The sequence below is a fragment of the Leucopleurus acutus genome, assembly GCF_964270905.1.
Source record: "Leucopleurus acutus genome assembly, chromosome: 1".
NCBI lineage: Eukaryota > Metazoa > Chordata > Mammalia > Artiodactyla > Delphinidae > Leucopleurus > Leucopleurus acutus.
Genome location: NC_139142.1, coordinates 92,132,813 through 92,153,104, shown reverse-complemented (window position 1 = coordinate 92,153,104; position 20,292 = coordinate 92,132,813). Strand labels below are relative to the sequence as shown.

The following is a 20,292-nucleotide window of genomic DNA, read 5'->3' as shown; positions in this document are numbered from 1 at the left end:
TCAATTTTTATTTTCTCGGGTATTTTAAAAGTAAATCCTATATGTCATACTACACTATCAGTAAGCACCACTATAGCATTTCTCTTGAACAGATAAAGACATAATATATTTAACCATAATACCATTACTACACCCAATGAAGTAGCAGTACTCCCTTAACATTATCTAATACCCACAGACTGAGATGAATTTTGAAGGTAGAGCCCGTAGGAGTGCTGCCATGTTGGAAGTGTATGAAGAGAGAAATTAGCAGGAGTGGTTCTTGGCCGAGGTTCCAAGATGGGGAAAACTGGGAAAGGAGCGTGTTATTGTGGTGTTGACTTTTTTTGACTGGACTGGGAAACCAGAGTTCTGTTGAGATATTAACCATTCTGTAGAGATGTAGAATGGGCAGCTGAAGCTTAGGGGAGAAGTCTGATCTGAAGATATATTTGAAAGTCATCTAGCCACCTGGGGTGAGAGTCCAGACTCTAGAGAGTGAAGAGAGGAGCTCTGTGGCACTCCAAGGTTTGAAGATGTGAAGAAAAGAAGAGGCTGGCTAAGGGTTTAAGAAGGAGTGACTAATGAAGTAAGAAGAAAACCAAGGGAATGCGGTACTCTGGATTTAAAGAAAAGAAGGTGTTTGAAGTAGGAGGGGGTGGTTAACTGTGCTGGGTACAGTGAAGACTGAGAACTGATTCTTGGATTTAACACCATGAAGAGGGATTGCAGTTGGAGGGATGGAGACAAAATCCTACTTGGAGAAAGCAGGGGTAATCTTGAAGTGGAGATACTAAATATAGATAGCTCTTTTGAAGACTTAAAAATTGGAACGTACCATCCTTATAATGAGATACTTAATAATAAGTAGTCACAATACTTTAAGGTATATGTTATTTTATGGTTTACAAAATTCTTCATAAACTTCTGTAAAATTCACAGGTGTCATCATAGATACATGTTTAAATGTCAGGTGGGTTTATTCCATTTTAAAAGCTTAGTATTATGAATAAATAAGCATTCTGAGGAGCTGGTATGAGCCAATTAATGTAGATCATAGTGGGGAATTCCAGTTTTGGTCAACTTCTTGCCCAAGTGACATGGTTGGTTGGTAGTAGACTTAGGCTCAAGTCTAGGTCTTCTGCTTCTCATGACACAGACTCTTTCTACTATGTTACATCATGTCTTTCATAAACTTAAGGTCAAGATTCTCCTCTTTAAGAATGTAAGGATTAAAAAAAATTGATTCCTACTTCTGGTCCATTCTGAATAGTATTCTGTTTCTGCAAGTATCAAGATTCTCCCTACAATGTCATCCTCAAAGGACAGAATCTTTTTTTTTTAAATATCTTTATTGGAGTATAATTGCTTTACAACGTTGTGTTAGTTTCTGCTGTACAACAAAGCAAATCAGCTGTATGCATACGTATATCCCCATATCCCCTCCCTCTTGAGTCTCCCTCTCACCCTCCCTATCCCACACCTCTAGGTCGTCACAAAGCATCGAGCTGATCTCCCAGGACAGAATCTTTACTTTAAAATTTCCTAGTTTTTGTTTAAACAATCCATTAGAATTTGTCATTCATGAATTTCAAACATTACTTTGAACTTTGTTTCTCCTCATAATGAAAGTGTCTAGGGTACAAAAGTGATGGCCCAGTGAACGGAATTATTCTAGTAATTGCAAGCAATAAGATTTATCTTGGTCCTGAGAGAAATGTGAATGACATAATGGCTGAAGCCTCAGAAAGCAGAGATATTTTACTCATGACCACAAGTAAATCCTGATTGAAATCTGTTGGCATGATGTTAAGTCATGATTCTTAGAAGCTAAGTCTAGAGGGACCAGAGTAATACAGTCCAGGCATATAGTTTTCTGATGAGCTCACAGTATAAGGGGACAAAGCTGGGAATATCTTGAGGAATGAAAGTTAATATATCCTTTACTAGACAATTTCTCTGGTCTGTCAATTTTCTCACTGGGCTTTTGATGACAGCTTTATGGCAAACAATCTAACACTGAGATCATTCTCTTGAAGTACAGGTACTCCTCACTGCTGAGTGGAAGAATGTCCACATGCTCTGGGTATTAGAAAGCAAAAATGATTTAATTAGGGTTATTTAAGAGCCAGATTTATATCCCACTAGTCTCTAGGTTTTTTGAAACCACGGTCTGTATCTAATTCTACTTTTAGCGTCAACACTCAGCTCAATGCCTGGCGCAGAATGTTCATTTTGTATGTATGAAGCAGTCTTTTTTTTTTTTTTTTTTGGTTGCACTATGCAGCATGTGGGATCTTAGTTCCCTCACCAGGGATCGAAACTGCACCTCCTACATTGGAAGCACAGAGTCTTAACCACTGGGCTGCCAGGGAAGTCCCCTATGGAGCAGTCTTGAACTCACTAAATGAAGGGTGATGGTACCTCACATGCCAGTGGATGATGATCTAATGAAGAATTCTGCCTATGTGCTATCTTATTTCTGAGGAACTCAAAGTGATAAGGAACTCAAAGAACCTACTTTAAAGTAACATTTTCTTAAAAATTGTTTAGGATTTAATGTGACTGCAAACCTAGTAAGAAAATTAACCCCCAATTTTCCAGTGATATCCTCAGCTGTGTTTTGTACTGCAGAGTCAGGAATGCTATTTCCAGAGATGCTAGGTGTTCTGACCAGAGCGAAACAAATCACACCTCCAAGAGACACCACCTAGAGACACCTTAGCTCTGTCTGTGTCTGTATGGCACGTATTATTACTTGGCATATTAAGCAACTATTTTTTTCTGGTTTAACATATGTTTGCTTCTCTCTTAATTTGGCTCTGTGTAGGAAAAATGATTAAGAACATCATTAGAGGCAATGGGAAAACATAATACAGGCCTTCTATCCTGGAACCAAAATTCTCGGGTTTTATTTTCCTCCAATGGAACTGTCTGTTTGAAAGTATTATTCAGAAATAGAGGTTGTCATTTAATACGAGCTAGATAAGAGCATATTCTCTGATTTCTCAAAATAAAGTGTGGCAATTTAGGTGAAGAGAATGGTTGATCTGCTCAGGCTAAGGTAATTGCCTGCAAATTTTTCATCAAAATATATTCTTCAAAATCGTATCAAGTATCTTTTCCAACCAAAACACTATGAGACAGATATCAGTTAGAGGAACAAAATCGGTAAAAAATACAAACACATGGAGGCTAAACAATACACTGCTTAGTAACCAAGAGATCACTGAAGAAATCAAAGAGGAAATCAAAAAATACCTAGGAACAGGGCTTCCCTGTGGCGCAGTGGTTGAGAGTCCGCCTGCCAATGCAGGGGACATGGGTTTGTGTCCCAGTCCGGGAAGATCCCACATGCTGCGGAGCAGCTAGGCCCGTGAGCCATGGGCGCTGAGCCTGCCGTTTGGAGCCTGTGCTCCGCAACAGGAGAGGCCACGACAGTGAGAGGCCCGCGTACCGCAAAAAAAAAAAAAAAAAAAAAAAAAACCCTAGAAACAAATGACAATAAAAACACGATGACCCAAAACCTATGGGATGCAAAAAAGCAGTTCTAAGAGGGGAGTTTATAGCAATACAATCCTACCTCAAGAAACATCTCAAATAAACAACCTAACCTTACACCTAAAGCAACTAGAGATAGAAGAACAAAAAAAGCCTAAAGATCGCAAAAGGAAAGAAATCATAAAGATTAGATCAGAAATAAATGAAAAAGAAATGAAGAAAACAATAGCAAAGATCAATAAAACAAAGCTGGTTCTTTGAGAAGATAAACAAAATTGATAAAACCATTAGCCAGAATCATCAAGAAAAAAAGGGAGAAGACTCAAATCAATAGAATTAGAAATGAAAAAGGGGAAGTAACAACTGACACTGCAGAAATACAAAGTATCATGAGAGATTACTACAAGCAACTCTATGCCAATAAAATGGACAACCTGGAAGAAATGGACAAATTCTTAGAAAAGAGCACCCTTCAGAGACTGAACCAGGAAGAAATAGAAAATATAAACAGACCAATCACAAGCACTGAACTTGAGACTGTGATTAAAAATCTTCCAACAAACAAAAGCCCTGGACCAGATGGCTTCACAGGCGAATTCTATCAAATATTTACAGAAGAGCTAACACCTATCCTTCTCAAACTCTTCCAAGATATAGCAGAGGGAGGAACACTCCCAAGCTCATTCTATGAGGCCACCATCACCCTGATACCAAAACCAGACAAAGATACTACAAAAAAAGAAAAGTACAGGCCAATATCACTGATGAACATAGATACAAAAATCCTCAACAAAATACTAGCACACAGAATCCAACAACACATTAAAAGGATCACACAGCATGATCAAGGGGAGTTTATCCCAGGAGGCAATGATTCTTCAATATATGCAAATCAATCAATGTAATATACCATATTAACAAACTGAAGGATAAAAACCATATGGTCATCTCAATAGATGCAGAAAAAGCTTTTGACAAAATTCAACACCTGTTTATGATAAAAACCCTCCAGAAAGTAGGCATAGAGGGAACTTACCTCAACATAATAAAGGCCATATAGGACAAACCCACAGCCAACACCGTTCTCAATGGTGAAAAACTGAAACCATTTCCACTAAGATCAGGAACAAGACAAGGTTCCCCATTCTCACCACTACTATTCAACGTAGTTTTGGAAGCTTTAGCCACAGCAATCAGAGAAGAAAAAGAAATAAAAGGAATCCAAATCGGAAAAGAAGAAGTAAAACTGTCACTGTTTGCAGGTGACATGATACTATACATAGAGAATCCTAAAGATGCTACCAGAAAACTACTAGAGCTAATCAATGAATTTGGTAAAGTAGCAGGATACAGAATTAATTTACAGAAATCTCTTGCATTCCTATGCACTAATGATGAAAACTCTGAAGGAGAAATTAAGGAAACGTGCCTATTTACCATTACAACAAAAAGAATAACATACCTAGGAATAAACCTACCTAAGTAGACAAAAGATCTGTATGAAGAAAACTATAAGACACTGATGAAAGAAATTAAAGATGACACAAACAGGTGGAGAGATATACCATTTCTTGGACTGGAAGAATCAATATTGTGAAAATGACTATACTACCCAAAGCAATCTACAGATTCAATGCAATCCCTATCAAACTACCAATGGCATTTTTCACAGAACTAGAACCAAAATTTTCACCATTTATATGGAAACACAAAAGACCCCGAATAGCCAAAGCAATCTTGAGAAAGAAAAACGGAGCTGGAGCAATGAGACTCCTGGACTTCAGACTATACTACAAAGCTATAGTAATCAAGACAGTATGGTACTGGCACAAAAACAGAAATATAGATCAATGGAACAGGATAGAAAGCCCAGAGATAAACCCACACACGTATGGTCACCTTATCTTTGATAAAGGAGGCAGGAATATACAATGGAGAAAAGACACCCTCTTCAATAACTGGTGCTGGGGAAACTGGTCAGCTACATGTTAAAGAATGACATTAGAACAGTCCCTAACACCATACACAAAAATAAACTCAAAATGGATTAAAGACCTAAATGTAAGGCCAGACACTATAAAACTCCCAGAGGAAAACATAGGCAGTACACTCTATGACATAAATCACAGCAAGATCCTTCTTGACCTACCTCCTAGAGAAATGGAATTAAAAACAAAAATAAACAAATGGGACCTAATGAAACTTAAAACGCTTTTGCACAACAAAGGAAACCATAAACAAGACAAAAAGACAACCCTCAGAATGGGAGAAAATATTTGCAAATGAAGCAACTGAAAAAGGATTAACCTCCAAAATTTACAAGCAGTGCATGCAGCTCAATATCAAAAAAACAAAGAACCCAATCAAAAAATGGGCAGAAGACCTAAATAGACATTTCTCCAAAGAAGATATACAGATTGCTAACAAACACATGAAAGCATGCTCAACATCACTAATCATTAGAGAATTGCAAATGAAAACTGCAATGAGGTATCACCTCACACCAGTCAGAATGGCCATAATTTAAAAATCTAGAAACAATAAATGCTGGAGAGGGTGTGGAGAAAAGGGAACCCTTTTGCACTGTTGGTGGGAATGTAAATTGTCACAGCCACTAATGAGAACCGTATGGAGGTTCCTTAATAAAAACTAAAAATAGAAATAACATATGACCCAGCAATCCCACTACTGGGCATATACCCTGAGAAAACCATAATTCAAAAAGAGTCATGTACCACATTGTTCATTGCAGCTCTATTTACAATAGCCAGGACATGGAAGCAACCTAAGTTTCCACTGACACATGAATGGATAAAGAAGATGTAGCACATATATACAATGGAATATTACTCAGCCATAAAAAGAAACAAAATTGACTTATCTGTAGTGAAGCGGATGGACCTAGAGTCTGTCATACAGAGTGAAGTAAGTCAGAAAGAGTAAAACAAATGCTGTATGCTAACACATATTTATGGAATCTGAAAAAAAATAAAAGGTTCTGAAGAACCTTTGGGCAGGACAGGAATAAAGACACAGATGCAGAGAATGGACTTGAGGACACCGGGAGTGGGAAGGGTAAGCTGGGACGAAGTGAGAGAGTGGCATGGACATATATACACTACCAAATGTAAAATAGATAGCTGGAAGCAGCCGCATAGCACAGGTAGATCAGCTTGGTGCTTTGTGACCACCTAGAGGGGTGGGATAGGGAGGTTGGGAGGGAGGAGACACAAGAGGGACGGGATATGGGGATATATGTATACGTATAGCTGATTCACTTTGTTATAAAGTAGAAACCAACACACCATTGTAAAGCAATTATACTCCAATAAGGATGTTTAAAAAAAATGTTCTTCATAGTAGGAATATTTCAGGAATAATGATTTTTCCCATTGACATTGCTCTTAGGATATTTGGGTAGTCAGTGGTCATTGGTAGACTATTTTTAATGGAAAGGTAATACAATTTTATCTTCCAACTTCTTTAATAATCATTGGAAAAAAGGATGACCCAAAGTTTCACAGATTTTTTTTTTCCCCAATTTTAAAATGGACGTAGGGAGCTTAAGGGCTCATGGCAGCTGGTTGTATTGACTTTGTGGAATTGAAATTGGAACTAAAGAAAGGTGAAATAGCCTAGAATTAAAAAGGAATATTCTAACTACAAGAGTATGTTGATAGCAGAATTGGAAAGTGAGCTCCCAATTTGTCAGGGGTGCTCTGCTGTTCCACCTACATCCCTCCTCCAGACGGCAGAATGTATTTCTCCAGCTGCTGGGCGCACTGCCTACATACAGCCCTGAGCTGTCAGCTCTCTCTGGGAATTGCCCTTGGCTGAGGAGAGCTGTTTTTCTTAAGGTCACACCTCATTGCTGGGGTCAGACCGCATCCCATGACTGAACAAAGCCAAGGTATAAAGGCCTGGTCCCCTTGATCCAACTCTGACGGCCCGTTCCAGCTCCAGAGCTTCCCTGGGGTTGGCTGAGCCTTTACTGTGACTGAATCAACAGCCTAACTCCTCCCTCTGCCCAGCTGTTTCCTTCACTCCCCACAGGTGTTATTCCCAAGAGAACTTGCCAATAAACGTCTTCCACACAGATCTCCCTCTGACTCTGCTGCCCAGGAATGTGACCTAGGCCTAAATCACTCTGTTTTCTCCATGGTCAGTCTAAGGTATTCCCTCAGCATTAGTATGTGAGAGCAGATGTAATAGTCTTCCTTTAAAATAATTTTCTTCTGATTTCCTTGGGGTTTCTTCATCTCTTAGCCATATATTAATGGAATTCTAGTAAGAATTTACAGAGAAGACAGAAAGGATCTAGAGAGACTCATTCAGGAGAAGTGTTTCAGTTTATGGAAATGATTAAAGAGTATAGATTTTCTGCACAACTGTCAGGGGGCTTATTTATTGTTCAGGTAAAAGTTAGTAAGTGAATTGATCATTCTGTTTTCAAAATAATAAGGCCAAATTGTGTGTGTATTTCTGCACCCAAATAATGCACAAAAGGCTCTACAAGGATTTGTATAAATTAGGCAGGGCCTCTCTGATATTGATTACTTTTTCTCAGAAAATTGTTAAACGAAATTATCCGTGCTGTAGACTATAACTTTTATCATTTCTCCTTCTTCTCACCCTTTCCCCCTACGAAATGGGTGTGAGACCTAACCCACCCTGTGTGTTTCTACCTCAGCATGAGCATGGTGCTAATAAGAGGGGAGGAAAAGGAGGAAAACATCTGCATTCTTCAAAATAAATAGATTCCAAAGATGCGAGTATTATGCTCATTCTCAGTGTAATGAGATCCTGTTCACCAGTCTGTTGTTAGAGGATTAGGGCCAAACTGTATCTCTTGCTGTAGTGTGGCTCTGACAGCAGTGGAATTGAAAAGAACCAGGAACTGCTGCTGTCCACTGGACACTTTTGTCAGGGGACCATGACGGCCAGCTGTCTTTGGATCGGCTGGATTGAAACGCTGGGAGTCTGCACTATTGCTGTGCTTGAATCTCTTCAGCTCCTTAGGGGCCATTCTCTTTCTAAATAGGCAGTACATAATTATCATGGAAAATAAAGTTAAAAGTTAAAGTTAAAAAAAAACAATAAGTATAGATTTATTAAAAGCATGGCTTTGTAGTCAGGCAGATTCAGGTTGTAGTTCTGATTCTGCCACTCACCTGTGAACTTGGAGGAGTTTTCTTTTCTTCTATTTTTACTCCCCAATTGCCCTTTAAAATACCAATATTTGTAATGCCAAAACAGTCCAGAAAAGTATACAATGAAATGGAGTCTCCCTTACATCCCGGTTCTCCTTTTCATATCCTTTCTCTAATGGCTACCACTGAAGAGTTTCTTGTGTGTCTTTCAAGAAATTTTCTATGCATGTAACAACAGACATATGTGTAGGTTTATCCTTGCTTCAAAACACAGTTAGAATCTTACAACACGTGCAGTGTTGTGCATGTGCTTGTTTTCAACCTAATAATGTAACTTGGAGGATATTTCACATCAGCGCATATAGACCTATCTTATTCTTGTTAGTGGCTGCATTGTATTCCATTGAGTAGATGAGCCATGATTGGATAGGTGTACCCTGGTATATCTATCTAATTCTTATTGATGGGCAGTGATGGTTTCTCATAGATTGCTATTACAAATAATACTGTAATAAACATCCTTGTATATCCATCTTTGAGCACCTGTATGATCAGTTTTTTAAAGTGGAATGTCAAAGTATGTGGACATTTGAATTTTTGACAGATGTTGCAAAATAGGGCAAATGTCTCAATTTCTTTGAACTTCAGTTTTCTATTCTGATTAAAGTTGCTAAAATGGGGGTAGAAACAGTACCTATCTCATAGGGCTGCTGTGAGGATTAAATGAGATAAGATACTATTCAGTGTTGCCAGATGTAGCAAGTTAAAATATAGGACATCCAGTTAAATTTGAAATGCAGATAATGACAATATTTTAGTATAAATATATCCCAAATATTGCATGGAACACACTTAAACTAAAAAATTATTGGTTGTTTACCTGAAATTCATATTTAATTGGGTGTCATTTATTTTTATTTGGCAACCCTATACATTAAGCGATCAGCACACTCCCTGGAATACAGTAAGCACTAAATAAATTGTTCATTGCTATAATTCTTATTAGACTTTCAGGGAAATGCTGTCATTCAACAACTGTTTTTAGAAATAATGATTCTATATTCATTAATTTACTTACCATTCATTCAACAAATGCTGAATGCCTACTCTAAACTAGGCATTATTCTAGGTCCTGAAGATACAGTGGTGAATAAAACAAAGTCTGTATGAGCAGTTGAATACTTTTGTATGTTGTAGATCTGACATGGGCTTGAGATTAAGGAAGAAAGCAAGCTCAGTGTATGTGGATTGTTTGGTTAATTAGGTGAGGTCAGTTATACTGACCTTCTTTATTATCTTCTTTCTCTAGTATGCCAACATAACTTCTGTAGCTTTTGAGGAAATCTTCTTTTCAGGAATCTGTGATGCTAATGGGCAATCAGGAAAATTAGATTGTGGAAAGGATGACAGAAGCCTTGAGGAGACCATGAAGATCTCTTCCTTCTGCCCCTTAAGCTTCAGCAATGGGCTTGGTATCTTGCTCGCGGTAAATACTTGATTTCTAGCCTCTGGAGCCAGTGGTTCAGTGACATGGAGAATGGTAGGTGCTATCCCACTCTCATTTTCTCAAGGAGGTCCTCAGCAAATTGTAGCAGCTCCTAGTATGCTATGCCTTATCAGGAAGAAGCAGGTTCAGACAAATTTATCAACAATTATTAGATACAGTTGCTATCTCTCACCACCTTTTCTCAGAACTCAGATTCTCTGATGTTCTGAGAGTAGATATATAGTTAGTGGGTGTGTTTTTAAAAATTCTTTCCTCAAAATAATTCTAGTCACTATTCTGTGACAATTAACCCCATATGTTTTATGGTACCTTTGGAATTTAAATTTTATGAGTCCTTTTCTTGAATTTTGGCTTATTATGTAGTGATTGGCTTGTGCGCTTATAAGGTAAAAGCTAACTTATTACCCCAACTATTTTTGAAAAATCTGGTTCAAAGAAGCATTAGCTAGATTATGTCCATTTCAAAACCTGAAGCAATTATGTGGTGATACTGATACTTGAAGCATATTTAAAAATCTTGGAGTTTCTTGATTCAGTGCAATTACATGAATTAACTTGCTTTCAGAGTATTTATATACTGCAAATCCTCTACTAGAGTGGGAGGGCTTTTCTTGACAACGGTAAAAGCAAAGTTTGAAGGTGCCGAGTCTACGGAGCCAAGTGTCATTTTCACGTCCCACAAGGCCACCCTGTGTTCCCTGCACAGAGCTATGACGCAAGCTTGCTTCAAACATGAGTCTTGGGAACAGCTGCACCGCACATGGAGGACCAGGGAGTGTGTGTTTTCGTTGTTTCAGGATGATGGCAAAATGAAATTACTATACAAGCTAAAATCTTAGAAGTCTAGAAATATTTTGAAGATGAGCCTTAAAGGAAATTTTCCTATCTGTCCCTCCAGTCTTCTGATATGTCTTTGATGTTATAAAGTCAGTGGTGGCGGTAGTGTGTAGGAAAAGAAAAATGGTGGGATTTAAAATATATTCGATTTAAATTCCTTTGCAGATCTTTATCAGTTTATACTTGTTAGTAAGTTTGGGTACTTTTGTAGCTATGATCCTTAGTGCTAACTGAAGTGTATCTCTGAGGTCCTAGTTAAATGCAGTTATCATTACCTGGTAAGAAAGAATAGGAAATAACATTAAAAAAACTCCTCTGATTGTGTTATACATATTGATTGTTCTACAGATATATATTCAAATAAGAGGCTTAACCAAGACATCACACACAACATATGGTTTACTGATATCTCCAGGCCCTTTTTCTTCAAAACCCTAATTACATCTGTAGAGTGTTACTTTCTCCTCTCCAGAATAATCTGTTTTGTACTTCTTCCTCTTTGTTCAGTTTCTGGTAGCCTCTTCAAGTCATAACTTTCTGTCACAATCTTCTTTGTAAGAGTTATGCTCTCTTCTTGGTAGGATGCTGTGTACAAGTCTGACAAATGTGTCTGTGGGTTGGTTGTGTAGGTTATTGATGAAATAGTTGGATAGCGCTAGGGTCAGGGTCAACATCCAGGGAATACCACTTGCTGTTTTTTGTCATATTGGTCATTAGTATTGGATAATATTTCCTTTGAGGAAATTTCTCCCATGTTTGTGTACCTTCGCAACAATATTTTGCTTCAAGTTCTGAAAAATTTTGTCACAAACAACATTGTTGCCTTGTGAACGTCTCTATAGCTCATAGCCCACAGAGGTGATATTGTGTCCTGTGGAATTTGTACATGTACATACCAGAAGGTTCTTAAGATTTCAAATACTGTTAGTCATAGACTTTGGAAGTAAAGTGTTTGGAGTGCTCATTTTTAGGGAAGGAATTTCCATTGGAATAGGTGGAAAGGCGTAGGTGACCAAGGATAAGAGTAGGTGTTAGAAGATACCTGGAGTTACAAAGGGGTCTTTTGGGAAGAGGAGCTCTGAGGTATATGTTCTGGTCAGAGGGCAGACAGGTGGCAAGACAGAAAGAGAGAAAAAGGAGTAGAGTGAGTTAAAGTAAGGGAGGCTGGGCTCATACATGGTATTACAAATATTTTCTGCTTTCTTGGACTGTTGGATGACATTAGCAGACTAATGGTCAGATCGTAGTGGGGGTTGGTCAGATGATTTATTCTGAGTGTTTTTCTATTTTTGGAAATATTTAATAGGTTAGAAAGTAGAGGGTAAAATACTGATGGGGTGCGTGTGGGTAGGAGGAGAATGGGCATGAGAATCTGGCATGAGGGAAGGGATTTTTCTCTACTTTATCACTTCTCTGTATTGTCGCAGTAGGAATCCATATTGACCATATCAGATTCTTTCTTATCAAGGATTCTTTGCATGCCCTGGGATTTTGCAAATTTTTTTCTTAAAGAGATTTTATTCCAGTATTTTTCCAAGTGTAGCAGTTAATTCAACTAATTCCCATGGATATCACCAGACTTTTAAAAACATATTTCCAATTGCTTTGGTTTTATGGGGGGAAATACTATGACACTAGACAAGTTAGAATTTATTACCCCAAATAGTGGCTATTGTTACTTACCCGTGCAAACTTAACTCTCAAGTGTGCATTTTAAAATGTATAAGAGATCCTGTAGAGTTTCCTTTTACCTTGGGTTGATTTTTCCATTTTGGTGGAAGAGGTAGGACGTGGTCCTTTGTAGAGCTTAATAGTATACAGGTAGGAGGAATCGAAGTTTGCAAATGGGACTTAGTATCATCTCAGCTTCTTCTTGAAGCAGATGCACTTTCATTTTATCTAAGATACTGTCTCCCGAGAAATGTCACTAATGCTCCAAAGGAGATACCCCAGGAGAAATAGACCAGCACATAATCTATCCATACCTGTAAAAATAAATAAAATGAGATTTAAAGACTTCCTAGGGTCTTTCATTGTCATTGAACTAGATAAAGTGCAGAAAAGTATGGCACTGGAAAAATGATTGAATTCTGGCTAGAGATGAAAATGCTGCAATTGAAAACTTTCCAGAACAACATGTACTTGGATCCGTATTAAAGAGAAATTCTTTGAGTGTTTAAGCCAAATGACCCAGCAGGGTTGATAGTGTGAGGCATATTTCACAGTTGTATAAATATTTAAAACTGTTTTCCAGCTTATAAAAGAAGTAAATTAGGTTGTTTCTTAAAAACTGCACAATGAAATTAACCTGCCCACCTTAACTTGTTGGGGAACCTGGCCTACTCGTCCCAGCCTTCTCTCCTAGAAGGGAGTCACTGAGAAAGAAGTGTGATGAAGGTGTCCAACTGGCTTACATTTCAGAGAACTTCAGAAGGGGTGATTAGCATCACGGATACTGCCACAGGTGGTCTGTTTCCAGATGGCCTGTCTGCCTAACTGTCGCGAGGGGCCTGACCAGCTAGACACAATAGCTTTTTGTCATAAACCCCTTTGAACTTGGTGAAGGGTAGACCTGCGACTCCATTATATCCATGAGCCTCGAAGAAAACAGTGCAACATCTTGACTGTGTTCTCAATTCTGAGCTGTTGGTCCTAGCCGTTAGAATGCCACCAAGCCTGCCCTTTGGCCAGAGTGCTGTGGATAATTTGTAGGTGGTCTTTCTTGTTCAGTGTTCTAAGGCTTCTTTTGTCACCCATTGCTGTTCTTGTCCTTTCCAGAATTTTTATTCTTTTCCTCTTACTTGCATTTTAGCTATTGCCCCCTCGCTTCTGTCTCCTTCACTTCTTGCCTCCAGTTAAACAGACTTCTGAGACAACAGCAGTGATGTTTCTATATTTATTAATACAGAGGTTGAAAAGAATGTTAATGACTGAATTTCTTTCTTTCCTTCCCCCTGAGTTTTTTTTTTTTTTTTAATATTCTGCCCAAGGATATGCAAGTAAGAGTTAATAGCTGCTGTATAAAGCTGGTACCATGGGGTGGTGGAAAGAGCACACAGCCAAGAGTTAGGCATTTTGAGTCTAGCTCCAGGGATAACTAACTCACTGGGTGTCTTTGGGCAAATCACTTGACTTCTCTGGACCTTAGTTCCCACATCACTCAGGTAAAAGCCTTTGTTATGCAAGGTTCTTTGAATTTAGTATTCTAGAAAAAAAGTCTAATCTGCTTCTTCTGTCATATGATGCTCCATTCTGAATACATTCTCTTGATTCTTCTCTGTTCCCGAAAAAAATTAATTTTGTTTTTGTTCTTAGACTGCAGAATGAAAAATGGATGAATGTCAAAGTGGGAGACATCATTAAATTAGAAAATAACCAATTTGTTGCTGTAAGTATTTAGTATTGTTTAAGAAATTTATCTCAGGTTAAAATAGCATATGTACTAAAATATTCACATTTGCAAATTTAGTAAATCTGCGCTAATTTAGCGTAATTAAGGAGGGAATACCAGGATGTATTATTAAAAAGTCTCAATTATAAAATATTTGAAAGACATATTGATTAATTACTTTCAATAACCTGATAACTCAGATAAGACTGAGTGATTATCACCTTGTTATTTCCTTTGGGAAATTAATAGATAAAAAATATTTAAAATCAGACTGTCAATTGTTTGATGTAAATAAGAGCTTTTAAAATGCTCCAGAGTACTTTAAAAATAGTTTGTTCTCACATAGTTTGAATATTATCCCCCCAATAACGGAATTAATACTGTTAATGTGCAGTATCATAGAAGAAAAGATTAGCTATAGAAAGAGAGAATGGATGTTCTTTCCTGAATAATCATGATCAGAAAATGTTGATTGAATGTTCTTACTAAATGCTATTTATGAGGTTTTACTTTGTATACCAAATGCACTATAACTTTTATTCTCAAGCTGCCTGTGTTACAGTTTCCGTAATAAAATTCAAGGGGTCAGTTAAAACTAAAATATATGTGACTAACTATAGTTCGTATTAAATGCAAGGCTATAAAAGCTATCCAGATCAGAGATTAAAAATTATAACTATTGTAGTCTTTATGTCAAATATATATTAGATTACTCATGAAAATTTTTGTGTTAATGCCATTTTATTTATCAAGCTGTGTTCTTCATTAAATTTGAGACATTTTCCCACAGCATAAAACAAATGGCCCCAAGATCTATTTACAAGAACAACTCAGTTAAGACTCTTAAACATTCACTTTCAGAAACAGTCTTCTTTCATTAATGTATCATCTGTGTATACTGATTCTCTGGAACAACCCATGCTAAGGTGACTAGTCAGTAGATAGGCCATTCAAAAAGAGTGCACACTTTAAATAGAGAAGTGCTTATTTCTCTGACAACCTCAAGTCTCTAGAAAATAGCTGAGAGCCAAAAATAAGCAAAAAGGTGTTGGTGCAGCCAAAATGGAGGTCTCAGAGCCCACCGATGTAACCTGGGTTCCTTAGACCTAGGGCAGTCTGCCAGGTTTTCAAAACTTATTTACTTTTTTTGGACACAATTTAAAGTAGCATGTCCAGCTTATTTTCCAGCTCATTAAATACTAGGAGCAGTACACTGAGGGTAGCATGTGTTAGAAGAACATACCCTGTGGGAAAGATTGAGGCTTAGTGTAAAATACAGTGTAAGGATACTGGGTGGGGAATTGGATGAGAACTGAGTCTTTGCTCCATTCCTTCAGTGACAGCACTCTATCTTCTCTGCCTTTCGTTTGTTTCTTCACCTGTCAAATCCAGGTGCAAGAGCACTCTATGATCTCAGAGATCCCTTCCAGCGCGTAGTTGCTGTGATTCTCTGTCTGAGCTGAGACTAGACTACAAGATTCTTACAAGCAAGGAGCACATTGATTTGCCTGATCCGTAACATTTAGTGCCATGTGGGATCCTAGGGGGCAGTCAGTAAATGTTGGCTGAATGAATTAATGTCCATCTTTTCTAAGAAAGAAGACGGGGAAAAAAAAAAGTGGTTATAAATTTCCCAAATTCAGGGTGTTCTGGATCCATGAGGTACTAATAGGCCCTAATTAAGAAAAGATCACATATATTCAGGGTTCTTTGCTTAAGAAGAAAGGGCTCCATATAACATTTTGGTTCTTTCAATTAAGATAATTACAATGAAAAAGTTTTGGTGCTTCTTAGTGGATAATCTTAACTTTTTTTTTTAATGGGCATATAGAGAATTCTAGGATGTGTGCATTCAAAAAAATTGTTTAGGAAATGACTTTATGCCAGGCATGGTGCTAGATATAGTGGAATTAGGAAAAATTAAAGTATCCCAAACACTTAACTATTATTTTATTTGGAATTATATTTCAGGGGAAATGCTAGGTAATTTCTGTTTAAGTTATTCTGGAAAAATAATGTTTTAAAAGCCCTACGGATATACTCTAACAGGGATAAATATTGGACTGGACTCAACTTATTCACTGATACTATACTATGTTCATTTATCAGATTCTTTGAGGTGAATCCCATAAAGGCAGGAGTCAAATTTGTGTTCTCAAATCTCTTAACTCCAAGGACCTCATGGACAGCATATCTGTGCTCCAACTTGCCCTCTAGCCTTAATGTTCTAATTTGCACTTCCCTTGCTCTTTGTTTTTAATTTAGTTGTATTTTCTGTGTTATAGAAAATAACACATGCTTGCTTGTTATTGCAAACCTTTCTGTGGAATGAAGCATGGAAGTCAAGTGTAAGTGCAGGCGTCACATGGAAGAAAACCAGTTCCATGAACGCATCATTATCATTGATTTAAAATGAATCCCACACTTAGATGAGTTTCCATGAAGTCAGTGATTCACGTGTCCCAGCACCGTCCAATAGAAATTTCTGCAGTGAAGAAAATGTTCTATATTTGTGCGTCCAAATATAGAACAGCCAGTAGCACCTCGTGGATACTGAGCACTGGAAATGTGGCTAGAACAACTGAATGTTAAATTCTATTTAATTTTAATTAATTTAGATTTAAATAGCCACGTGTGACTTGTGGCTACCTTACTGGACAGTGCAGATGTAGCCTTTTTATTGTGGCTACATGATGGGGTAGAAATGCTTACTCCCTACTCTTTCCTAGGTTCATCCTTCCTGTTTTCACTTGGAGGGGCAGCCTCAAAATAACACTAAGCGTCTTGCACCCCCTTGCTTTTTCCCCTCTCCCAGGAGTGACTTCTCCTGTTGTTAAGTGTTGGGGCGGGGAGTGGTGTGCATGACCTGGCACCTCCTTCCTTCCCTTTCTCTTTGGGCTCTGTCTGTGTACAGAGAGTACATTCTGCCCCGCTCGTTCGAAGTACCAATTTTAAAGGAGTAGATCCCCATGGTGGGGGTAGCGAGAGGGTCCAGGTAGTTTCGAGCTTCCAGAGAGCTTCAACTATGACTAGATGAGTCTAACAGGGGTGAAGTGTTAGCAAGCCCACTGGGCCCACAGACCTAAAGCCTCGTCTCCAATAGCTTGATCAGTGACGAAGATGATATTTTTATCTCCATTGATCTCTGTCTGACTCATACAATTATAGCTTGTTGGCTTAATCTTTGGATAAGCGAGGAAGGGATTCCTTCAAACGCCAAAACACCACAGTGCCTCTTGATTAGGTCACTTTGTTCAAAGTTTATCCATGTGCGGCTACGCGGCACCTATGAAACTGTTTTCGAGGACACATAAATGTTTCTGTGGGTGAACTGCTGTAATCACTTAGAAGTGCTAATATAACTTCCTATTCCCTGGCATCAGTTGGCAGGGGCTGTCAGAGAGCTTACATTTGGGGAGCAACAATCAGAGGTCTCTAAAAGAGACTCACTTCGGAGTTACTGCACAGAGGTACATCTTGGGAAACCAGATCATGAAAATCATGATAATAATAGCTCGCCTTTATTGCCTGTGTGCCACATGACAGACAATATTACAAGCTCTTTATATGACTTATTTAATCCTCACATTATCCCAATGATGGCAGGTTATGTACTATTATTGTTCCCATTTTACAGACAAGAAAATGGAGGCACAGTGCCATCAGATAGCTTGTCAATAGGAGAGCCAGGAGTTTTAACCCCTCCCTTTACCATACGCTGCTCCTGCCTCCACTGGAAAAGTTGGTCCTGATTACCTTGCGACTGGGCTTCCAGAGTCAGGGCCTCTAGGCTTGGATGATGGAGGTGAAGTGGCCAGAGAATGTTGCACCCAATTCTGACGCATAACCTCTAGCTGTCCAAACTTAGAACTTCGAACTGGATTTATGTCACCATATCAGTCCATTTTAAGGAAGGAAAGGAGCTTGCCTGAGATGACCAGTTAGCTGGCATGTTCAGAAGTTACTCACCTTTGTTTTCCCAATAAGGAAAACTGCCCCTTACCTTTTTTAAAAAAACTCTAAAACACTTTTGAGCTGAATTTCCAGAGCTCCTATTTTTACTGCGGGACCAAGAAAAAAAAAAACGTAGAGCATAATTCAGTTATCACAATGAGATTGACTTCCATTAGAAGAATTAAGTAAACTGTGTGAGAAAAACACACTGCAGAATTCTTGATACTGCCAGAGCCTGGACCCTGAGAGCCAGGCCTACCTTCCTCCTTTACTTGACAGCAGTGCTCTTGTCTTGTTTGGCTTTTCTCATCTGGTGGTAGAAATAAACCTCTTACTGGACATGAGCGTATTTGAACATCACATGAATTTAATTGTTTAGCTTATTTGAAAAACAGTCCACCCACCATCCCCTCCACAAAAAGGCCCTCATGTTTTCAGTGTTTACAACAGTAAATTTTTGCTTTAAAACAAAGACGTTCTTCTGTTACAGAACTGAAAATTTCACCTTAAGAAATGAAAGGGCTAGTTTAACCTAACCTCCAGTGCTGACCATGGGCAGGCTTTGGCTTTCTCTTGACCCATCATCAGGGCATTTTCTCCAGTCTTTTTCAGCACTGTTTTTGGACATCCTTCCGGGGAGGCCATTTTGTGGTTGAATTGCCTTTTTTAGTTATTTTAAGTTTTATAGCTTCAAATCAGAGTTACTTGTTTTACTCTAATTGCTGAAATAAATCTTCCTTTTTTAAAAATATGTGAGACATTCAACATGCATTTGCTGGATCTGAAATTTAAATTTTAAATGAAAACATTAACTATAATCTTACCCATTTTCAGTTTTATGACTTCATTCTGACTTTTGTCCACATCAACATATTTTTCCATAAGTATACTCATACTGCATGAGCCATTTTGTCTTCTTATTTTTGCACTGTAAAAGAATAAAAGAAAAGATAATTTTGTAGATGATAAAGAAAATAAAGAAGAATTCCACATGTGAGAATGGCTTAAAAAAAATGAAGGGAGATCCAAATATGGTGTTCCAATTAATTCTACAAATTTATCTTTCCATCACGTCATGAATCGAATCCCAATATTCTTTTACCATTGTAGTTTTGGTTTCTGAACACCAACGAAGTGAAATGCTGTCTGTTTTTCATAGTTGTATTCCAGTGATTTTGTAGCCAACCAGTGGAAAGAGCATACATTTGGGGATCAGAGTTCCGAGTTCTAGCTTTGCCCTTTAACCTCCATGTGGCCATGAGTATGGCCTTATATTGCTTGGAGTCTTGGGATCCTGTATTAGATGTGATGAAACTTTCACCATGACTTTGTAAAGGGTATGGGCATTACATGGGTTAATTTAGCTCATCTAGTGCTTGTGAGACCAGAAATTACCTTCCCAGGTTTCTTATACACACAACGGGAACAGTATTATCCCCTAATGGGGTTGTTGAGAGAATAGAGTGACGCAATTATGTGAGAGTGTTTTGTAAACCCTTAGAGAACTCTACAGCTTTCAGGTGTTATAATCACTTGAGGTTTTGCTTCATTTGTTCTTTAGTTCAACAAACATTAATCATGCCTAGTAAATCTAGGAGTCCAGTGTCATTGGCGCCTAGAACTCAAAGATGTTCAAGGTTTTCAAGGTTCCTCTGGCTGGTATATTTTTTTCAGGTTTCCGTGAAGCCCCTGCTTGGGCTTTTTGTTACCTGTGGAAGGTGGGAGAAGAAACATTGTGTTGAAAAACATTCCTTAATTCTTGGGAGACATAGCTGAGCCTTTCCTGGAAGGGCGTGGGGAAAAGGCACCAATAATTGACAGCAGAAAGTACAAATGGGGGTCTAAGGAAGATGGGTATGGTTGGAATTAACTGCTGCCTGGACCCCCCGTGAGTTCCAATAATCACACCTTCCCTTCCCCGTGCTGCATTCCTGCTAACGCCTCTGCCTGCGGAGACCTGCCCTCCATTCCAT

The 20,292-nt window shown here is 38.3% G+C and overlaps 1 protein-coding gene across 1 annotated transcript in view; it reads left to right on the top strand.

Moving 5' to 3' along the window:
- ATP8B4 (ATPase phospholipid transporting 8B4 (putative)) overlaps positions 1-20,292 on the top strand; it is a 248,531-nt gene that overhangs the window by 99,650 nt on the left and 128,589 nt on the right. The window contains exon 7 of the mRNA XM_082858644.1: positions 14,290-14,362. Coding sequence (XP_082714770.1) covers positions 14,290-14,362 — 73 coding nt within the window. The remainder of the gene's footprint in view (positions 1-14,289; positions 14,363-20,292) is intronic.